This window comes from Typopeltis vanoorti, chromosome 9 (assembly GCF_054136105.1).
Source record: "Typopeltis vanoorti isolate ZY-2024b chromosome 9, IOZ_Tvanoo_1.0, whole genome shotgun sequence".
NCBI classification, from domain to species: Eukaryota; Metazoa; Arthropoda; class Arachnida; order Uropygi; family Thelyphonidae; genus Typopeltis; species Typopeltis vanoorti.
This window is the reverse complement of record NC_143557.1, coordinates 44,619,154-44,641,699: the sequence shown is the minus strand read 5'-3', so window position 1 is coordinate 44,641,699 and position 22,546 is coordinate 44,619,154. Positions and strand designations below refer to the sequence as shown.

The 22,546-nt window shown below is 37.2% G+C and overlaps 1 protein-coding gene across 2 annotated transcripts in view; it reads right to left on the bottom strand.

The window, feature by feature from the left end:
* The window catches only part of LOC150103011 (poly(A)-specific ribonuclease PARN-like), a 322,707-nt gene that overhangs the window by 71,152 nt on the left and 229,009 nt on the right, over positions 1–22,546 (bottom strand). For both annotated transcript variants that reach the window (XM_090397872.1, XM_090397871.1), the window contains exon 15: positions 1,756–1,842. In XM_090397872.1, the coding sequence (XP_090253998.1) occupies positions 1,756–1,842 (87 nt within the window). The remainder of the gene's footprint in view (positions 1–1,755; positions 1,843–22,546) is intronic.

The following is a 22,546-nucleotide window of genomic DNA, read 5'->3' as shown; positions in this document are numbered from 1 at the left end:
GTGAGGAAAGGACGTGAAGGCAGCCATGCAGGTTGAGAGTAAAATGCTGTCAAAAAGGGGATTAGGGTCAAGGTCAGATTTTTTTTCTCCCCTCTCATAGAGCAATGAGAGATTGGAATGGATTGCAGTTGAATGTTGTGTTCAAGTAGTGTGAATGAATTTAAGAACAGGTATGGCAGCTGGTGTGAATAGTATGGCTTTCCTTGATGAGTTCCTGACTACCTGGAGTCTCTCTTAATAATAATAATATTTAGTGGGATGTTGTTACAGACCAGGAAATATAACTGGTGATGGGAAAGAAATGTTAGAAAAATTTTTCACAAGTGCAAAGTAAATGATCGTTATGGGGACTTTTAATGCTATTTTCAGAGCTGAGCCATGTGGCATCAAGCACGTGCTAGATGTCACATAATGGGTAATTACAATAAAAATAAGATTATAATTGTTATTTGAAATAAAATTATTTTTTTTTTAAATTTAAAAATCTATTAAATTAAAAATAAATAAATAAAAATAAAACAAATGAATTAGAATAGGGGAGGAGGGGGGGGTGCACTATTAGTTGACATTTATGAGGATGAGACTCTTCCAAACCTTGGCAACAGAGAGTCATTCATGATTTAAATTTGGGTTGTGTTTAAGTGCTTTAGCCCTCTTTTAGATAACTGTTCAAACCTAAACTTGCACAGATGTATAAGGCAAGCAATGGATTTTTCAGGTTTATTGTTGTTAATATAAGATAGTCAAAAAAATGACTACAAGAAAATCTGGCCTTGCTCAGTAATGCCAAATTTTTTCGTAGTCCATGATATCCTATTGTCCAATACTTGTCTTTTACATCAGTGGAAGTTTATGTTGAGAGGTTATTTAAAGATGGCTGTAGCACTTCTACATTGTCCAAATTTAAATTGCACTGACTGTGTTTCTATTGCCAAGATTTGACTTTCAATAAATGGCAAGCAATAGTGCATTCCCACTCCATTGTAATTAATTAATTTTTTATTATTTTAAATTTAATTTTTTCTTAAATTTAATTTAATGCTTGTCATTTCATTATCTAATTTAATTTTATTTAAAATCATTTAATTTTAAATTTTGGCCATAATTGTAATCTTATTTTATTGTAACCACCCAGTAGGTGTCATATGGCTTAGCTTTGTAAATAGAATTAACATTCTTTGTTCTCGCTTCTAGCTACTTTTGGAGAAACTATACACAGTTTTTCTTATCACCTTTGTCTACACTCCAACATAGCTTTCACAGGAAGAAATTCCCATTAATTTTGGGAGAACTGTTTATTTTCCTCAAAACACTCTTTTCCACCCTTCGGACTTACCACACATGGAACTTTTCAAGTCACTTCACACCCAGTGTGACCCCCCCCCCCGCTCAATAATGGGGAGGGGTGGTTCACACCAGGTGATGAAATTCATCTATCATATGAAGACAATCACAAACATCCATGCCTACGGTGGGATTTAAACCTGCAACATGTTTGAGAGCAGTTATATCAACCAGGCCACCATTTAATTTACTATTGTTATCAAATTAACTATGAATATATATCTGTAAATAAAGCCTGTCAACACAAATTCACTTTTGTCTTTCACTCTAGTTACTGCTCCTTCAGTTATACAAAATGTGTTAATTGCATACATATTTGAGACTAATGTACATTAGTCTTATGTGAAAACTACATTAATACATCTAAATGTCCAATGGAAAAACATGCTTAAACTTTTAAATCAAACTTACCAAATGGTGAAAACAGCTGGTTTATATCAGATGTTTGCCATTCTTTGGGAAAAGTTACATGAAATACGTTCTCTCTATTAGGTTTCACTACCAGGAAAATAAATTTTACTAATTTACCATTCTGAATGAAATATTAGCAACCTCAATACAACTTAAATTTCAACACATGAGAATACATCTTGAAAAAAAAGAGCAAAATTTTACAATTTCAAAAATAAGGTAATGGGTGGGGTAATGAAAGATAAACTGGGCTGGTACATTGTCACTCTTTCTTTTTTGAATGACACAATCTGAATAATAAATGCTTTTTTTTTGTTTTTTTAAAATTAAAATCATCATTTAAAAAAATTAACAACTTTCTGATGTAGTTCTGTTACACCTGTGATCCTGAGATTGGTGTAATGATCATCAGTACTGCTTTTTTTTTTTTTGAGAGAGAAAGAGGAAATAGTATCTGTCCTAATGCATCACACACACACTCTTAAAAAATTGCAAAAGGATGCCTCACATATATTCCGGAAACAGTAATACAGTGGTATCTCGGCTTACGAATTAATTGGTTCCTGACTGCAGTTCGTATCTTGAAAAGTATGTATCTTGAAACCCAATTTTCCATTACATCTTATGGGAAATCAATTAATCCTTTCCCAGATTCAAAAATTCAAAAAAAATTCAAAAAAGAGTTGAATAAAAAAAAAATAAAAAAACTATTCAACTAAATGAAGAAAATGAAAAGAAATGGAGAAGGAGAATTTTTAACCATAAATATGCATTTTGTATACCATTACATATTAATTTTTATTTACGAAATCTTTGGTTTTACATGATCAGTATGAAAATCATCTTCCATTAAATTGTAAAAAAAAAAAAATCAATTTTCTTGTGGCTGGTTTTGTGGTTCAAGAGTTTCTGATTTGTTGTCATCAGCTGCTTCTTTTTGTCTCTTACGTGAAAGAGGTTTAAAAAACCTATCCAACGTTGACTGAATCTGTCATTTCCTTAACACCCTTCTAAAGTGATTAATGACATTGTCACTTTCAGTCAACATTGGATAGGTTTTTTAAACCTCTTTCACCTAAGAGACAAAAAGAATTCTTGCAATTCACCCCCAGTGCTGCAAGATTTTTTTATGTCACTTGTTGGAATTGCTCACTTTTTGTTGCTGTCTTCTTTGTCCTCTGAAGACATTTGCTTTTCCTCCTCATCCCTTTCTTATTCCTGCTCTCTACTTAACTCCTGTAGCTCTTCAGTCGTCAGCTCAACGTTGTGCTGCTCTATGTCTGCGTTCATCAACTTCCAAATGCATGGTCTTGCCCAGGGAGACAACTGTATCTACAATGTCAATTTCGCTTTCAGGTCCTTCCAATGCAGTTCCTCGGACACAGTCAGGCCATAACTTTCTCCAGGCTGATTTTAGAGTTCTCACAGAAACATCTTCCCATGCCTAACTAATAAGACTCAAACAATGAAGAATATTATTATTATGGGCGACTCCAGGGAGTCCTTAGACTCATTGAGGGAGGCCATAAACATAATATCCACACAAGTATACGATATTCTCACAGTATCTATCATACCTTGCCTTGAACTCATGTCATAGCACCCACAACAGACTCTGGCAGCGTATTCCACTCGTTTACCACTCTAAAAGTAAAGAACCCAGGTTCCATAGGTGTCCCCTAGTTTTCCCACCACGCACTGATCTCAAAAATATCCTCTGAATTAATCCTATAGAAACCCTTTAGCAATTTGAATGTCCCAATCATATATCCCCTTTTCTGCCGATCAACTAATTTCTGCAACCCACAAATCTTCAGCCTGTTCTCATAAGGTTCATTCCATAGACTGCTATCATCTTGGTCACTCGCCCCTGGATCCTCTCCACCTCCTCTTCATCAAGAAGAAACCAAGATGACCAAATCTGGGCACAGTAGTCGAGATGAGGTCTTATCAAGGCTCAGTACAGAAGTACAATAACTTGCTTGTCTCTGCTCGTAAAAGTATTTTTCAACAACCAAGTGAGTTGATGAGCTGATTTAGCCACTTTTGCAATGTGTCCTGTAAACTTCATCTCTCTATCCACCAATACTCCCAAGTCACTGGCCTCATCAATCTCCTGGAGTAGAGTTCCACCAATGGTATACTGATGCTAATCTTTTCACCCCAAAATGCATAACCTTACATTTTGTCACATTAAATTGACAACCATTCTCCTTAGTCCAGAACTCCAATCGATCCAAGTCTTCCTGCAAGATTTTGACATCTTCTGAATTCACTATTGCCCTACCTAACTTTGCATCATCAGTGAACAAATGAACTGTTCCTCTTAGATCCTTTCCTATATCGTTAATGAACAAATTAAACAGCAGTGGTCCAAGAACAGAACCCTGCGGCACACCACTAGTCACAGGCCTCTGGACTCTACTCCTGAATAAACTACTCTCTGATATCTCTCCATCAACCACCCACCTATCCATCTCACCAACCCTATATCCATTCCCATATGTTGTAGTTTACGGATTAGAATTCCATGCAGTATCCTATCAAATGCCTTAGCCAGGTCCAGCAGTATCACTGTAAACCCATTATTATTATTATTATTATTGTTCCGGGAAATTCCAAGGAGTCGACAGACTCATCGAGGGAGGCCCTAACATCATGTCTGGAACAACTATTCAACATTCACACAGTATCTATCATATCTTGCCTTGAACTCATTCACGGTCGTAGTACCCACAACAGACTCTGGAAGCTTATTCCACTCATTCACCACTCTCCAAGTAAAAAACCTAGCTCTAACACCCTTGTCAACCACGCTCTTGCCCAGCTTCCATGCATGGCCCCTAGTCCTCCCACCACCAGTCATATTTTCAAAAATATCTTCAGGATCAATCTTATAAAAACCTTTCAGTAATTTGAATGTCTCAATCATATCAACCCTCCTTCGCCTATCGTCCAATTTCTGCAACCCACAAATCCTCAACCTATTCTCATAAGGTTCATTCCACAGACCTGCTATCATCTTGGTCACTCGTCTCTGGACCCTCTCCACCTCCTTCCCATCACGAAGAAACCCTGGTGCCCATAACTGGGCACAGAAGTCCAGATGGGGTCTTATCAAGGCTCGATACAGAGGAACAACAACTTGTTTCTCTCTGCATGTCAAAGTATTTTTCATAAGCCAAGTGATTTGGTAATCTGTTTTAGTTACTTTTGCAATGTGCCCCCTAAACTTCAACTCCCTATCCACCAGCACTCCGAAATCCCTGGCCTCATCAATATCCTGGAGTACAGTTCCACCAATGCGATATACTGCTGCTATTCTTTTCACCCCAAAGTGCATAACCTTACACTTTGCCACATTAAACTGACATTTATTTTTCCTAGCCCAGTCCTCCAAACTATCCAAATCATCCTGTAAAATTTTGACATCCTGTGCACTCACAATTGCTCTACCCAACTTTGCATCATCAGCAAACAAGTGAACACTTCCTCTCAAATCCTTTCCAATATCATTGATGAACAAATTGAAAAGCAGTGGTCCAAGAACAGAGCCCTGCGGCACTCCACTAGTCACAAGAGGTCTTTTTGACTCCACTCCTGAATAAACCACTATCTGGTATCTCTTCTTCAACCACCCTCCTATCCATCTTACCAACTCTATATCTATCCCCATCTGCTCCAGTTTACTGATTAGGGTTCCATGTGGTATCCTGTCAAAGGCCTTGGCAAGGTCCAGTAGTATCACTGTAAACCCATTACCCCTATCCAGTTCAGCCGTCACTGTGTTATAAAACGTGAGCAAGTTACTGAGGCATGATCTGCCCTTCACAAAACCATGTTGTCCCCCATACAATATCCCATTTTCATCTATACAATCCTGTATTCTTTTCTTGACTAATTTCTCTAAGACCTTGACAATGATTCCTGATATGCTAATCGGTCAGTAATTTACAACAGCAGTCTTGGAACCACCATTATGCAGTGGAACTATTTCCCCTCCTTCCACCCGCTCGGGACTAACCCAGACCCGAGACTCAAATTAAACAAAATGGTCAAGGGCACTGACAATTCTTTAGCTGCTTCTCGTACTACACGAGCTGGTATACCATCCAATCCCACAGATGTATTGACATTGAGGTTTTGCAATAGACTACTCACCTCCACTTCATTCACCACAATTCCCGTATAATCTACTGGTTCATTCATTTCAGCAATATCACCACCTGGATGATATATTCTTGCAAAGTGCTCACTCAGTAACTCAGCTATCTCAACTGATTCAGTTACCTCCCTACCAATGGCATTCTTTAAAATCATTCTGCCATGTACATTTTTCCTTTTACTTGCTACATATCTAAAAAACTGCTTAGGATTCTCTTTAGCCTGCATGGCCAATGTTCTTTCGTAATCCTTTTTTGCTTTTCTTATCACACTCGTCACCCTTCTGGCCTGCGCTTTATACCGTTCATGTGCCTGCCGGTCACCCTTCTCCTTAAATTCCCTCCATAGTTGTTTCTTTTTTTTGCAACTCAAGCTTAATGGTGTTATTCATCCATTTAACCCCTACTTGATTTATTATTCGGACTCTAGGTATACAGCCAGCCATTGCTTCCTGCAAACACTTCTTAACTACCTCCCATGCACTATCAACTTCTAGTCCTTGCAATTGTACATGCCATGGCACTGAGCCAATCAAACTCCTAAGCTTGTCATACTTTCCAGCCCAATAATTCCACATGTACCCTGTCTTAATTGAAAATTCTACACCTATAGCCACCTCCCAAGTCAAGACCCTATGATCACTCTCACCGATTCGTGGCAATGTGGTCATATTTGTTACAGCCAAATCCTCAGATGTAATTACTAGGTCAAGCACTCTCTGACCCCTAGTATTTTCCATTACATGCTGTCGCAGATAGTTATCCCTTAATAATCGCATAAAATCCAATTCCTTCCTCCCGTGTGTCCTCTCCTCACTCCAATCAATGCGACCATAGTTGAAATCTCCCATAATAATCACCTTCCTTCCACTCATTTTTCTATTTGCTTGTGCATATTGTCACCACCATCTTTTCCATCACCTGGTCTATAGCAGCACACAATTGTATATTTAGTTCTGCTAGCCACAATCTCACACCAAATGGCCTCAAATGTGTTCTTTTCTCTATCCTGCAATTCAACTTCTATTCTCCTTGGCTGTAGCTCATCAGCTAACATCAACAATACTCCTCCCCCCATTTTATTCTCTCTGTCATTCCTGAACACACTATACCCATCACATTCAATCCCACTAGATATATCATCTACAGTCAGTCATGTTTCACTAATACCAATAACCAGTGGTCTGGAAGTGCCAACCATGGCCAAAAACTCTTCCTTCTTGTTCCTAATACTCCTAGTATTAGTGTACATGAATTTAAGACCCCCATTAGCCCCAACCCTACCTTGATGCCTTATATTAACTATCCCACTCTGGTTTGTTGTCCTTATTTGCTCTAGCATATTATATTCATTCTTACATTCAACTGCCTCCATAAGGACTGTATATCTACTCCCCCCCCCCCACCCTTAACAAATCTAGTTTCCCTGAATTTGCGCATCCACTACATTCAGCAACACTTTCTCAAGTCTTCTTACACCATAACCATTCAAATGCAAGCCATCCATCTTATATAGATCCTTTCGCCAATCAAACTCACTCCACACGTCCACAAATTCCACACCACTCGTCATACATAACCCACGCATAAAGTCATTTGCAATTATGGCCCGCCTTTGAAACATTTCACTGTCATACCGTGGCAAAAGACTAATCATTCTAACTCTCTCACTCTTTTCTTTTGCTACCTCAAACAATTCATTCAGGTCTTCTATCATTTCCATTTTATCTCCTTTCAAATCATTCGTACCTGCCACAACAATCATTTCTTTCGCCCTTTCCTTTTGCTCTCTAATAGACTCAGTTACATCCTTTATGGTCGCACCAGGTTGGTACGATTTTGTCAAATCCTCTACTAACACACCTCGTACTAACGTGTCTCCATACAGCACTCTATCCTTCATTTCGTTCATGTTCACATTCATACGCCTATTTTTCCTATCATACCTTTTATTATTGGTTGGTTCATTCAGTCGACTTTTGTTCATGCACTCTAGCTGATGTTTTGCCCTTTCTATTGCACCATTCAACAACGTGATCTCACTCAATGCATCTATCTCATCTTTTTTATTCTCTGAGAAACCATTAATACTATCATTCACACTTTCTACATTCACTCTCACAATTCTCTGGTACAACTTCGCCGTTTCTTGTCATATCCCTAATTTCTTCATTCTGAAGTTTGACAAAAATATCACACTCACGATCCGAAATGCACTTCAATTCCTCATTCTCCCTACATTTTCTACTTCAATCCTTTATCATCTATCCACACTCCGACCGCACTCTGCAAAGCGTACATTTCACAGCTAGTACACTGACTCATTTATTTTATACTACTGTTCTTTGATAACGATGGCGAACCATCATTACTGGCCGCCATTTTCCTTCGTACAGGTGCCATAATTATTGCAACGTGTTTTATCAAATAATAAGTTATACACACAAAAAACACACAAACAGACGCACTAAAATACGCAAGGCAAACAAAACTATGCAATATTAAGTAATTTTATCAACGATAACTGAAAATAATACTTATCTTATCAGGAGCTTGCACGAACACTACACACTACGATATAACCTCGAACTCAACTCCCAATTATCCTTATCCAGTTCAGCCGTCACTGTGTTATAAAACTTGAGCAAGTTACTGAGGCATGATCTACCCTTCACAAAGCCATGCTGTCCACCGTACAGTATCTCATTTTCATCAATCGATTCCTGTATTTTTCCCTTGACTACTTTCTCCAAGACCTTGACAACGACTCCTGATATGCTGATCAGTGGGTAATTTAAAACAGTAGTCTTGGATCCTCCTTTATGAAGTGGAACTATTTTCCCCCCTTTCCACACCTTCAGGACTAAACCAAACCCAAGACTCAGATTAAACAACATGGTCAAGGGCACTGATAATTCTTTAGTCGCTTCACATAAAACTCGTGCCGGTATACCATCCAATCCCACAGATGTATTCACATTAAGGTTGTGTAATAGACTATTCACCTCCAGTTCATTCAACACAATTCCCGTATAAACTAATGGTTCCTTCATTTTTTCAATGTCACCACCTGGATGATATACTGTTGCAAAGTGCTCGCTCAGTAATTCCACTATATCGACTGATTCAGTGACCTCCTTAACATCGTCATTCCTTAAAATCATTCTGCCATGTACAGTTTTTTTTTTTTTTGCTTGCAGCATATTGAAAGAACTGTTTGGGATTCTCTTCAGCGTGCATTGCTAGTTTCCTTTCATAATCTGCTTTCGCTTTTTTTACCACACTCGTTACCCTTCTGTTCGTGTGCCTGCAGGTCACCTTTCTCTTTAAATTCCCTCCACAGTTGTTTCTTTTTTTGCAGCTCAAGCTTAATGGTGTTATTCATCCATTTAACCCCTACTTATTTTACTATTCGAACCCTAAATATACAATTAGCCATAACCTCCTGGTAAATGCTCATTGACCACTTCCCATGCTCTATCGACATCCAGCCCTTGCAGTTTTACATGCCATGGCACTGATCCAAACAATCTCCTAAGCTTGTCATACTTGCAAGCATGGTAATTCCACATATACCTTGTCTTAATCGAAAATTCCTCACCTTTAGCCACCTCCCAGGTCAAGACCTTATGATCACTCTCATCAATAGGCGGCAACAAGGTCATATTCATTACAGTCAAAATCTCAGATGCTATTACCAGGTCAAGCACTCTCAAACCCTTAGTATTTTCAATTACATGCTGTCTCAGATAGTTATTCCTTAATAATGGAATAAAATCCATTCGCTTCCTCACATGTGTCCTCTCCTCCTTCCAATCAATGTTACCATAGTTGAAATCCCCCATAATAATTACCCTCCTTTCACTCATTTCCTCAATTTGTTTATTCATACTATCCCCACCATCTATTCCATCACCTGGTCTATAGCAGCACCCAACTATATATTTTGTTCAGCCAGTCTCAATCTCACACCAAATAGCCTCAAATGAGCTCTTTTCACTATCCTGCAATACAACTTCAATTCTCCTTGGCTGCAGTTCATCAGCTATCATCAATAGCACTCCTCCCTCTATTTTATTCTCTCTGTCCCTCCTGAACACACTATACCCTACACATTCTATCCCACTAACTATATCATCTTCCGTCAGTCATGTTTCACTAATGCCAATAACCTGTATTGGAAGAGCCAATCAAGGGCAAAAATTCTTCCTTCTTGTTCCTAATACTCATGGCATTAGTATACATATACAATTCATTCGTACCCACCACAACTATCAATTCTTTCACCCTCTGTTATTGCGCTCTAATACTCTCACTTACATCCGTAAATTTCACACCCGGTAAATATGATTTAGTTAAACTCCCATCTATCACTCCTCTTAATAACAAGTCACCATACAACACTCTTTCCTTCATTTCAGAAACTCTCCCATTCTTATGCTTATTTTTCCTTTCAAACACTTGTTTATTTCCGTTAGCCGAGGCACTCTGGAAAGAGTTTTGCAAGAGCTCCATCTCTTGCTGTGCACTGTGTATCACTGCACACAACCTAGCGATCTCACTCCCTACAAATAATTCCTCATTTTTTTTCATCATTTAAACCATTTTCTCTCTCTGTATAGTTGCTTTCACTCTCTCTTTGATCGCCCCTCGCATTGCCATCTTGTACAACATCACAATTCCCTATCAAGCCACTATTTTCGCTCACATTCTAGCTTTCTTCAACCATAACTATCTCAAGACCTGACACATACTAATTCCTCACTTTGACATACTTGGACCAATGAACAGCAGTAAATTAATTAAGGTTAAAGAATCACTTTTCACAAACTTTTTGTTTTTTGTACTTAAGAGAAACTTGTGTTTAGCTTCAAATTCATGCCTCCATTCTTGTCTTGTGAACAACTTTGATTGCTTACATTTTGCTATATCAACTCCCATTTAGCACATCTCTATAATTAGAGTGTTATATGATCACTGATCATATATTATGTATAGTCCACTCCCCCTTTTTTTGAGTATCTTTGTTCAAGCATAATAACTGTTGAGATCACCTTAGCAGATTCTTTAAATATACCAAGCTACTATATGTATTATTTCTACATGTCCACATGTGTATAGAATTAGAGAATAATAGATCTGCAAGTTGTCCAACTGTGTCAGGCAGACTGCAGACAAAACAATACAAAAGAACAAACAAGTCGATTATTATGTCTGTACATGAATGCTAGGAGTATCAGAAACAAAGGGATAGAGTTTGTTGCCTTAATCAATATATTGCAACCTCAGATTGTAGGTATTAATGAGACCTGGCTATCAGAATCAGACCTACTAACTGGTATCGAGTGTCAAGGGTACAGTTAGAAAGGATAGAGAGGAGGAGGGGGGTGTGCTGCTAATGATATAGGATGACTTGAATCCAGTTGGAGTTGAGACTCATGATTGTAGTACTACTACAACTACTCCTAACAATATTTCATGTGGAAGTGAGTTTGAAGCCATCTGGTGTGAGCTGAAATCTAACAAGACTAATTACACAGTGGGGTGTTGTTACAGACCTGGTGGATCATTTGCTAGTGATGAAGAAATGCATTACCAAACAGAAAAGATGAGTGTGAAAAGAGTAATCATAATGGGAGACTTTATCCAAATATTGATTGGGTAGCAGTTGAATCTCATGAGAAGAATGAAAATGCATTTATTGAGCTGTTGCAGGACAACTTCCTCAAGCAGCATGTGACAAAAGGCACTTGAGGTCAAGGAGTGTTAGATTTGATTATAGTATCAGATGGCATTTCAGTTAAAGATGTAACTATTCCCTCCAGTTGGTGACGGTGATCATGTGGTACTCACTTGGGTAGTGACTAAGTTCGTGAATGCTCCATTCAGAAAAGGTTACATGCTGAACTACAAAGCAGGAAATTATGACCAACTGAGGAGTATACTGAGTTCAGTGGAATGGGATTGCTTGCTGGATGGAAAGAATATTGACAGTGCATGGGAAGCATTTAAACAACACTTGAATGATGCGATATCAGAATATGTCCCGAGAGTTCGAAGAATAAATAGAGTAGGAGTCAAATGGATGTGTAATCTTATTAAGCAAGAGATTCACAAGAAAAGGACGATGTGAAAGGAATACTGTGTTCATAAAGATGACGTCAATTATGAAAGTTATAAGCAGCAGGCTAGAATAGTCACAACTGTTGTACGGAAAGCAAAGTCTGAGTATGAAAAGAAACTAGCTGTGAATGCTAAAGACAGCTCAAAGAATTATATCGATATGCTACAAGTAAAAGAAAGAATGAATATGAAAAAATTACTCTTCTAAATCCTGATGGCGTGAGGGTTACAGATGCAGAAGAGGTTGTTAATGAGTGTCCATTTTGTTCACAGCTATCAATCTGGTTACCTCTTACTAGATGAAGAAACGCAAGTGTATGAGGACGAGGTATTACAGCTGTTGCACAAACTGAACAAGAATCCAGTAATAGGGACATTAGCACGTGTACTAAAAGAGTGTTCAGATGAACTGGCCATTCCTTTAACAAGTCTGTTTAACATGAGTCTCAGAACAGGGAAGGTTCTGCAGGAATGTATGGTAATTTCATTGCACAAGAATGGTGCAAAGATCGACGTATTCAACAATCAACCGATTAGTGTCTCAGGAGTGGTGGTAAAAATTTTGAAAAAATTGGTTATAGCTCACATTCAGAAATGGGTTGACAGCGAATCTCTAACTTTGCAATGAACAACATGGGTTTACTAAGGGAAGGTTATGTTTTAGTAACTTGCTCACATTCTATAACAATGTTACCATTGAACTAGAAACGTGGAATGGATACACCATGCCAGACTGCTACATAAATTGGAGAAAATGGTTTGGGTTATAGAATATTAGCATGGATAAGAGGATGGTTGACTGACAGATATGAACAAAAGGTATACGGGGGATGTGAGTCTGCAAGATTTAAGGTAACTAGTGGTGTACCACAAGGATCAGTGCTTGGTCCATTGTTATTCAATCAGTACATTAATGATATTGGGAAGGATTTGACAAGCGACATAGAGCTATTTGCTGATGATGTAAAGATAGGTAGAGTAATCAGGAATGCTGTTGATATGCAGTACTTGCAGAATGATTTGAACAGGCTGGAATTGTGGGCATGGGAAAATGGGTGTCAGTTCAATGTCAGTAAATGTAAAGTCATTCACTTCAGCGTGATGATATCCAATGTCGTATTGTATTGGTGTGATTAGGCTAGAAGAAACTGATGAGACTAGGGATCTTGGAGTGTTAATAGATAGGAAGTTGAAGTTCAGGGGTCATGTGGCAAAGATGGGAAATATAACTCAAAAGATAATTGCCATGCTGAAAAACATTCACATGTAAAGATATGATTTTGCCTCTTTACAAGGCCTTGATAAGACCTCACTTCGACTATTGTGTGCAGGTCTGGTCTCCTGGGTTTTCGTTGTGATTCTGATATATTGGACAGAGAGAGCACAAAGGAGAGTGTTAAAAATTATACCAGGATTGTGGAAATTATGAAGACAGATTGAGAATTTGTAGACTGCAGACACTAGCAAACAGGGGAAAAAAAAGGAGAAATGATTGAGACTTACAAACTTCTGAAAGGGTCATGCAGTATTTCAAATGATGGAATTTTTCAATTTATGGAGGGTGGGGAAAGGATGAGAGGGCATCCTTGGAAGCTGAGAATGAAGTCTTTAAAAATGGGAGCGAGGAGTAGAATTTTCTCTCATATGGTGGTGTGTGATTGGAATTGATTGCCATTGGATGTCGTGAGTGCAAGCAGTGTGAATGAATTCAAGAATAAGTATGATAGTTGGTGTGTGTAGTATGTGGCCTCCCTCGATGAGTCTCTGACTCCCTGGAGGTCTCTCTTAATAATAATAGTAATAATAATATTATTTCTGAATTTTTTGGTACTTCTAATTTTTATAGCTTACACAACATGAACTGCTTCCCCAATCTATTTGTTACCAGTCTGAGTTTTGCACTGCTTAGTAGCAGCTTGTCAAGTTTCTTTGTAATTTTCCATGCCGCACTAAAACAAAACTTTACACGTATTGTATAACAATGTACCTCTCTTTTAGTTTTAAAGATAATTTTATCTCTCAAAACCTCTCAGCAACGATTATTAGACACACATATCCACAAGAATAATGATTTTTATTAATGCAAATATTTCAGCCCGAAATTAACATACTATCACAATGCATCAGCATTATCGCAAAGTTATGCAAGAAAAAACAACATTAATCCGATTTACAGAGCTGAGCCATGTGCTGGAATGCAACCATATTGGTGGTTACAAAACAAAGCAATTAAAAAAATATTACAATTCAGACTACCTAAAATAATTTTTAAATACAATAAAATAACCAAATTTAGATAAGTAAAATGGCTTAATGATATAACATTATACACTGGAGGGAAAAGTGGGAGGAGAAGGGAAGCATGTTATTGCTTGCTATTAATGAAGATGAAACTCTCTCCCAGTTCTTATTAATGAACAGACAGTAATCTAATTTAACACTTCGATGGTGTAGAAGTGCTTCAATACTCTCTCTCTCCCTCTTTAAATAACTCTCAAACCTTAACTGGTTGGCAGTGATGTAAAAGGAGAGTATTGAATCAGAGGATATAATGTGGTCAGTGTTCACTCCATACTGAGCAAGGCCAGATTTTTTCGGTTTATAGTTGTTGATTTAAAACATGTTCTTGTAGTTATTTTTTCACTAAACATCCTGTTTGTCCAAAGTTTGAGCAGAGGCACTCTCACAATAAACCTGGTAAACACCATAAAGAGAGAGGGAGAAAGAGAGATGACTCTTTACTTTTGTGGATCATCAGGTAAAGATTTTGTGGATGGGACAAAATGTAGGGACTAAACTGTATCTTTTTAGGATCTCTGCAATTGCCTCCAATGCAACTAATAATAAAAATTATTCTTTATTCTTGAATACATGTGTCTAATAATTGTTACTATGTCATAAGCAACATTAAAAACTCAAAAGCAAGTTAAGTAATTTATGGATCTTTCATAAAAACAATGAATTACCTTAACAAGTATTGCACTGATGTTAACCTCAAATGGCATGTTTTAGTTGTTGAATGAATAGTTTCCATTATATATATACTTACAATTGACTTTTACTATACAGAAGCTGTAGGATTCATAGCAATAGTTTATTATAATATGTGGTTTGCTATAATAAATTTTAGTTAGTACAACATTGTACTTATTGGACTCAGGTTAGGACTTTTGGTAGTTTGTTAAAGTAAGGGTCAACTGTATTACTTATCATATGGATTAGAAATATTTAACACACATATTAAAATATTATATTTTATTAATTTTTTGTATTAACAATAAAACTGAAAATTCACATTTCTCATGAATAACAACTCCTCCCCTCCTCCTCTTTCCCACATACTCGTACATGGCTTGGAATTCATTGCCAAAAACGTCTCATGGTTGGACCACAATATGCAAGACTCACATTACATGAAAACCGACATGCAGTGTTGTCATCAGTAGTGCAAAGAGCATTTACAGTGGGACATGGAAGCCTGGAAAGCTGTGTTATGGAGCAATGAATCACACTACACCCTCTACCAAGCAGATGGACATGTGGGGATGTGGCAGATGTCCAGTGAACGTCTCTTAGCAGAGTGTGTGACCCTAACTATGAAATTCTGGGATGGTGGTGGTACTATGATCCTGTTTATCCTTGTTTGGCCTCAGCCCTTTGTGGTGCCACGAACACTGAACTCCGAGAGGTATTTGAACATTCTGGACAATGCAAATGCTTCTTACTTTGTGGTGTTTCTACAGAACTGGCCACTGTCTCTTTCAGCAAGACAATGCACTGTGTCATAAGGCTGCTGCTGAAACTGTGTGGTTAGTGGACGTGAACATCACTCACAGTTGACTGGCCTCCACAGAGCTCTGATCTCAACCTTACTGTGGGATTGTAGCACTGGTTGACGTCAAGAGACATCTGCCACACAACAATCCAGGACTTCATTACATGAGAATGATCCAAAATTCCCATTGTAAGTTTGTGGAAAATATGCCTTTTACGATTGCTGCAGTCATCTCAGCAAAAGGAAGTCTTCATCTTATTAAGGTGGGTGCCACATCTGTTTATTCTTCACACTATGGTGTTCATTGACTTCTTTCCAAGGAGTGTATGCTCGTAGATCCTCAAGAATCCACAGAAAAGTCTGAAAAACACTTGCCTTAGTAGAGCATATACCAAAAACCAACACACTCATGAAAAGTCACAACACTTACAGCACATCTATGCTGTGTGTGGATAATAGACTAAAGAGAAAAAATCTACTGATGTTTTTTTTTTTTTTGAACAGCTGAAGGCTTGTTGGGAAGGAAAGAGAATGAGAGGCTGTTCCAAAGAAAGTGATATAAACTTTGCTACCTTTGTTCAAAGTTCTTTCATAGGTTGAAAGTTGGACAGTAAATGGACATTGACAAGCAGCTGCTGTTTTTAGTCTTGGAAGAAAGTAGAGGGAGGAATAATGGTGACCAGTTCAGCAGAACACTGGCTGCAAAAACACCTACAGAAAGAGACATAATTGCTCTCTGGAAAGCAGATGAAGTGCTGCAAATGTGAGAGATAGTATTTCAATGGCAGTCAGTAGTAGCATTTATAATGATGTTAGGGTCTTCAGCAGAAAAGTGCACTTAATTTATTCAGGATGAAGAGAGTTAAAGGTGAAAAGTCAACCCAAGAAGAAGGCTGATTTTCATCTCTGGCCTTTAGCTTAAAGTAATATCCAGATTTCATGTTTGAGGATTTAAATATTATCAGAAGATCTAACACTTAACCTACTCATGGTACTGATAAGGTACTTTAATACTAATGCTAATGTAAGTGGAAATGAAGTGAGATCTTTCTCACAAGAATAAGACAGGGCAGTGTTTCGGTAGAACCAAAGTTTGAAAATTATCCTAACACACAGAGAAGTATAGCAAGGACATGAAGTTTAAGGCTTTAGTAATGGAAGATACTGAAGCTTCAAACCATTTTGCACTAACCGATTTCTCCAATGAAGATAAAGAATAGAGTATGGTGTCATCCATAAAGTTCTGGATAGGATTCGAGGCCAGAGAGAAAAGGTCCTATATATGTCCCGAAGGAAGACAGTGAGTGAGATCACAGACAGGTTAAATTATAGAGAAATAATCAAACACAAGAATAAATTTAGGACAGTCTACAATAACCAAACTTATACAGTAGCAAACAAATTAATCCAAACAAGCCAAATTTTCTTCAAGGATTTTGGTTTTTGTTTCAGTTCACAATAATTTTGGGTTTGGATTCACTTTACTATTTTGGTTGAGTGCAGCAAGTTTTAACTGTCTCTTCTATGTTTGTTAATAGTGTTGTGCGTTTTTTAACTATGTAAACAAGATAACATTCATAGTGTCATATCCATTTTGTGTAGTTATAAAATGGATATATCTTGAAGAAAGCATTCAAAAATAAGTACTCTTTCTCAGCACACATCCACAACTCAAAAAACAAATTACTAGCAGGTGTTGCTTTAGAAGCTGTTAATGTGATTTTAAAGAGGCTTAGGGAGATAGGTAACTTCTCTCCTGGCAGAAAAGAAAGATGTGAGAAAAAAAGGAAAACTACACTTACTCAAGATTGTTTATTAGTCAGGAAAAGCAAAATGAATCCAAAATTGTCTGCTGTATACTTCAATAGAGACTTGGCAGCTAAAGGAAATAATATTTCTGATGTGATAGTGTGTCGAAGATTATTGGAAGCAGGGAGGACTGCCTACAGACCAAAAAAGAAAACTATGTAGAAAAAGAGGATGTCATGGGCAAAAGTGTACAAAGATTGGACTGTTGAGGAGTGGCAGAAGGTCATATTCTGCCACTTCTATCCATTTCTTTATCCAAGTAGAGAAAGTATCCTACGTTCGCAAATCAGCAGCTGAGAAGACCTCTCCCACCCACCTTCAACAAGCTCCTAAATACCCAGCTGAAAAGATGTTCTGGGCTTGTTTTACACATGACGGTCCAGGATCACTTGTGCCTGTTGACGGTATGATGAAAAGTGACAATACATAAAAATACGGGGAGAAAAGAATGGTCCAAACAGACCCCAAAAGACAGAGAACTCATCTTACATCAGGATCTCGTTCTATGTGCCACACTTCAAAAAAGTTCCTCAAAAATCACAACATCCAACTGATTTAGTGGCCAGGTAACTCACCTGACATTAACTCAATAGAAAAGTTGTGGCCTTAGTGAAAAAGACTTGGAAAATTAAACTGTGATACATAGGATAACTTAAAACAATCCATTATAAATGTATGGTTTCGACATGCAGAAATAAGAAAAATGTGTTCTACATTTTCCATGCCTGTTCCTAATTAACTTATTAGGAACAGAGGAGCATATATAAATTATCAGGTAAAGACTGAGTTTTAATTTTTGTACTTAATTGAGTCTTAATTTTATTTTCTTGTGAAGTTAAAGTTCTTCTTTAAAATGCGAGTATTCAGATTAATTCGTTCACTACTGTATGTATGTACGTGCGCATGCATGTGTGTGCGGAAAATTATGTCTTTTACAAACAGAAGAAAAATGAAGGTTGACAGGAATTGAAAACAAGCATCTGAGAAAAATAAATAAAACAGCATGAATGAAATGAAAAAGAATCATTAGATAAGACTTATAATGCCATATTTCAAATAATAAAAAAGAATAAAAGAAAAACAGTTAGTAGTATGGACATATGAACAGAATGCTTAATTTTAAAAGATTTCTTCAAATTCTCCAAAACAGAAGAGTAGAAGGAAAACTGCTGTAAGGAAGACAGAGAAGGGAATGGATAGAAAACATCAAGAGTATAAATAGTCTAAACTCCTAGACAAATATACGTAATTTGGCTACAGATCGACTTGAAAGCTACTGTACATGGAGGCCTCAACCTTCTTAGGCTGATAGGGAGATTCATGATGAATATTTTGGAATATAAAATTTCCTCAAGTAACTTGAAAATGTTAGGAACTAATTGAAATATCCTGCTTTATAGAAACAATGTGAATAGAAGCATGCTAAGAGTGATGAATGAATAATGGAGTATTGATTCAATACTCCAATATTGATTAAAACAAAAAACGTTTGTGAAGACTTTTAATTGGATTATATTGATCAAGTGCATATAATAAACAACTATGTTATACCAACTAAGGCTGTTGGCATCTTCAGGGTGCATAACTGATGTAAGGCACTAAAAAGTAAAAAACTGTTACAAACTATAATCAACTGATTCCAATTATATTAAACAAAGAACAGAGTGCGTGCAATACATGCATAAAGCGTACATGATATCACTTGTTGTTATTTAGGAACGTTCTATAGTTGGCACTATAATTCAGATCACGGGCAAGATTAGTTCTTGGTTCCTGTTAAGGTTTTGTATACAGCGGGCAACTGTTGTGGCCTCCTTAAAAAATTCAGGAGCAAAGTCCTCCTCCTCCATGTAAGGAATTGTGCTTCTATCCTACTCTATGGTATGGTTTCGTTCTTGAGAAATGAAAAGCTAACCCCGATTTTTCTTCTCTGTTATTAGTGATGTCACCTATGTGTTCTTTTTGCCTAATTTCGAGGCTCCTTGAAGTTTGGCCGATGTAATTCAAGCTATACGAGCAGGGTATGTTATAAACTCCAGCATATTTGGAGAAAGGATGGCTATCTTTTGGCGATCTTAAGAATTGTCTAATTGTTTCTGTGGGTTTAAAGTCCACTCTTATTTTACGTGGTCTAAGGAGTCTAGTAATCTTATTGGAAACTGTCCCTAAGTATGGAATGACGATGGTAGAAATATAAAATATAAATATTACGAAGATAAGATTAACAGCTTATTGTCAGATATATCAACCTACTGTGTCCTAGTCACAGACCCAACACTAAAGAACCACAATGATACCAACGATTTAATATGTCATATGGTGAACTGGTCTATAGACTTAAAACGAAGATTGAAATCCATGCATCTACTAACACCAAGACTATATGGCACTCCTAAGGTACATAAAAATGGAATACCAATATGCCCGATTGTGGATGGAATCAATTCGCCAGATAACTTATAATATTAGATAATTAGATAACTTATCTGTTATCTAAACACCTGGCAGGCCTCCTTAAACCACACATCCATAATTCGGATACTTATATACGAAATTCGCAACATTTTGTTGAGAAACTTAACAACATCTCTATCTCCAATACGGATTTACTTGCCAGCCTGGATGTTATATCTCTATTCACTAACATCCCTGTGGAGGAAATCATCAACATTTTATTAAGTTTACTCCCACAAGACATTACTTCTCTGTTCCGTCATTGTTTAGCATCAAACTTGTTCTTATGGAATAAAACCATATATCAGCAATTGACTGGCCTTGCAATGGGTAGCCCCCTCCCTCTATCCTGTGCTGATCTCTTTATGGAGGGTTTTGAAAGTAAAATCTTAACTCAAACAGACCCTAAACCTACAGTACGGTAGAGATACGTGGACAATATCTTTATTGTTTGGAACCACACAAAAAAGGACCTGTTCGACTTTCTTAACAAAATCAACTCTCTACACCACCAAAATCAAATTCACTCTAGAACTTGAAAAAGATAACCAATTATCATTTCTGGACACTTTAATTAAGAAGCTTCCGAATGGTGGTATTAACCTCTAAGTTTACTGCAAACTTACCAATACAGGATGTTATTTACATTTCACTTCCTGCCACCACATTTCTCAGAAACTTAGTATTGTACACATGTCGAAGAACCGTGCCTCTCTCCTTAAAATAGATCAACAATATCCTCCAAGAAGAACTATCCCTGATATCCACTAACCTTACCATGAATGGATTTCCTCGAAGACTCGTCCACAAGATGCTTTTCTCTGAACCCCGACAAAGACAACAAGATGATATACGTTATATTTCTACCATCGTCATTCCATACTTAGGGACAGTTTCCAATAAGATTGCTAGACTCCCTAGACCACATAAAATAAGAGTGGCCTTTAAACCCACAGAAACGATTAGACAATTCTTAAGATCGCCAAAAGATAGCCATCCTTTCTCCAAATATGCTGGAGTTTATAACATACCCTGCTCATGCAGCTTGAATTACATTGGCCAAACTTCAAGGAGCCTTGAAATTAGGCAAAAAGAACACATAGGTGACGTCAATAATAACAGAGAAGAAAAATCAGGGTTAGCTTTTCACTTATCAAGAATGAACCATACCATAGAGTGGGATAGAAGCACAATTCCTCAGATGGAGGAGGACTTTCGCTCGCTCCCGAATTTTTAAGGAGACCACAACAGTTGCCCGCTGTATACAAAACCTTAACAGGAACCAAGGACTAATCTTGCCCGTGATCTGGAAGACCCCCTTATCAGATCCTTCAACTCGCCAGAACTGAATTATAGTGCCAACTATAGAACGTTCCTAAATAACAACAAGTGATATCATGCATGCTCTATGCATGTATTGTACATGCTCTGTTCTTTGTTTAATATAATTGGAATCAGTTGATTACAGTTTGTAACAGTTTTTTACTTTTTAGTGCCTTACATCATTATGTACCCTGAAGATGTCAACAGCCTTAGTTGGTGAAACTAGTTGGTATAACATAGTTGTTCATTATATGCGCTTGATCAATATAATCCCATTAAAAGTCTTTACAGAGCTTTTTGGTCAAGAAAATTAAACGTTTTTTAACAAAAAAAAGTTTGTATTCTTAAAACTACCACCAAGGATATAAGCATCTTCTCTATGAAAACAAACAGAAAAGCATTGTACAATAGGATGATTAACAATACAGAGAGAAAAGCAAGTCCTAATGAGGCATAGTAAAAAGTATTAAAAAAAACTTACTGGCAGAGTGCTATTTCCCACAATGGGGATAGATAAAATCTATGAGATCTATTTAGATTAAGATGATGAGAATACTGCTTCATAAACATCCTATAGTTTATTCTTAAGAAATCTTCTCTTTTGAAGAAGTTCAATTTCTTCTAGAGAGCCAAAGTAACACACAGGAGCTATAATTATACTCGGCCTAAAGACCATTCACTTAAAAAATACAGTACTCTAAGAACTCTCAGTCAGTGGACTCACTATGTGCTCCACAGGCACATTTCTACAAGAAATAGAACATGTAATAGTTTCAGTGAATACTTTCATTATCAAGGCCAAGAACAAATACAGGACACCTCTCTCCAACAGCTTAAAAAACTGAGTATATCATACAAATGGAATTTTTCCATGTTCGAGAACTTTCATTTTAAGTTCTGAGAATGATGTGCTTTCCCACTGCCATATTCTCGTATTCATCCAATCTCTTGTACTTTGACCATATCTGGAGATTTGAAGCTGTTCATTACATGGAACATAAAAATTACACTTAGTACTATAAAATGGAACAATCTGTACTTGAAGAATGCACTATCATCTCAAAGTATAGGATTCCATAGAAGAAGAAAACCTTAACCTTCACAGGTTACTTAGGGAAAATCTGCATAAGAAAATTGTTGTTCA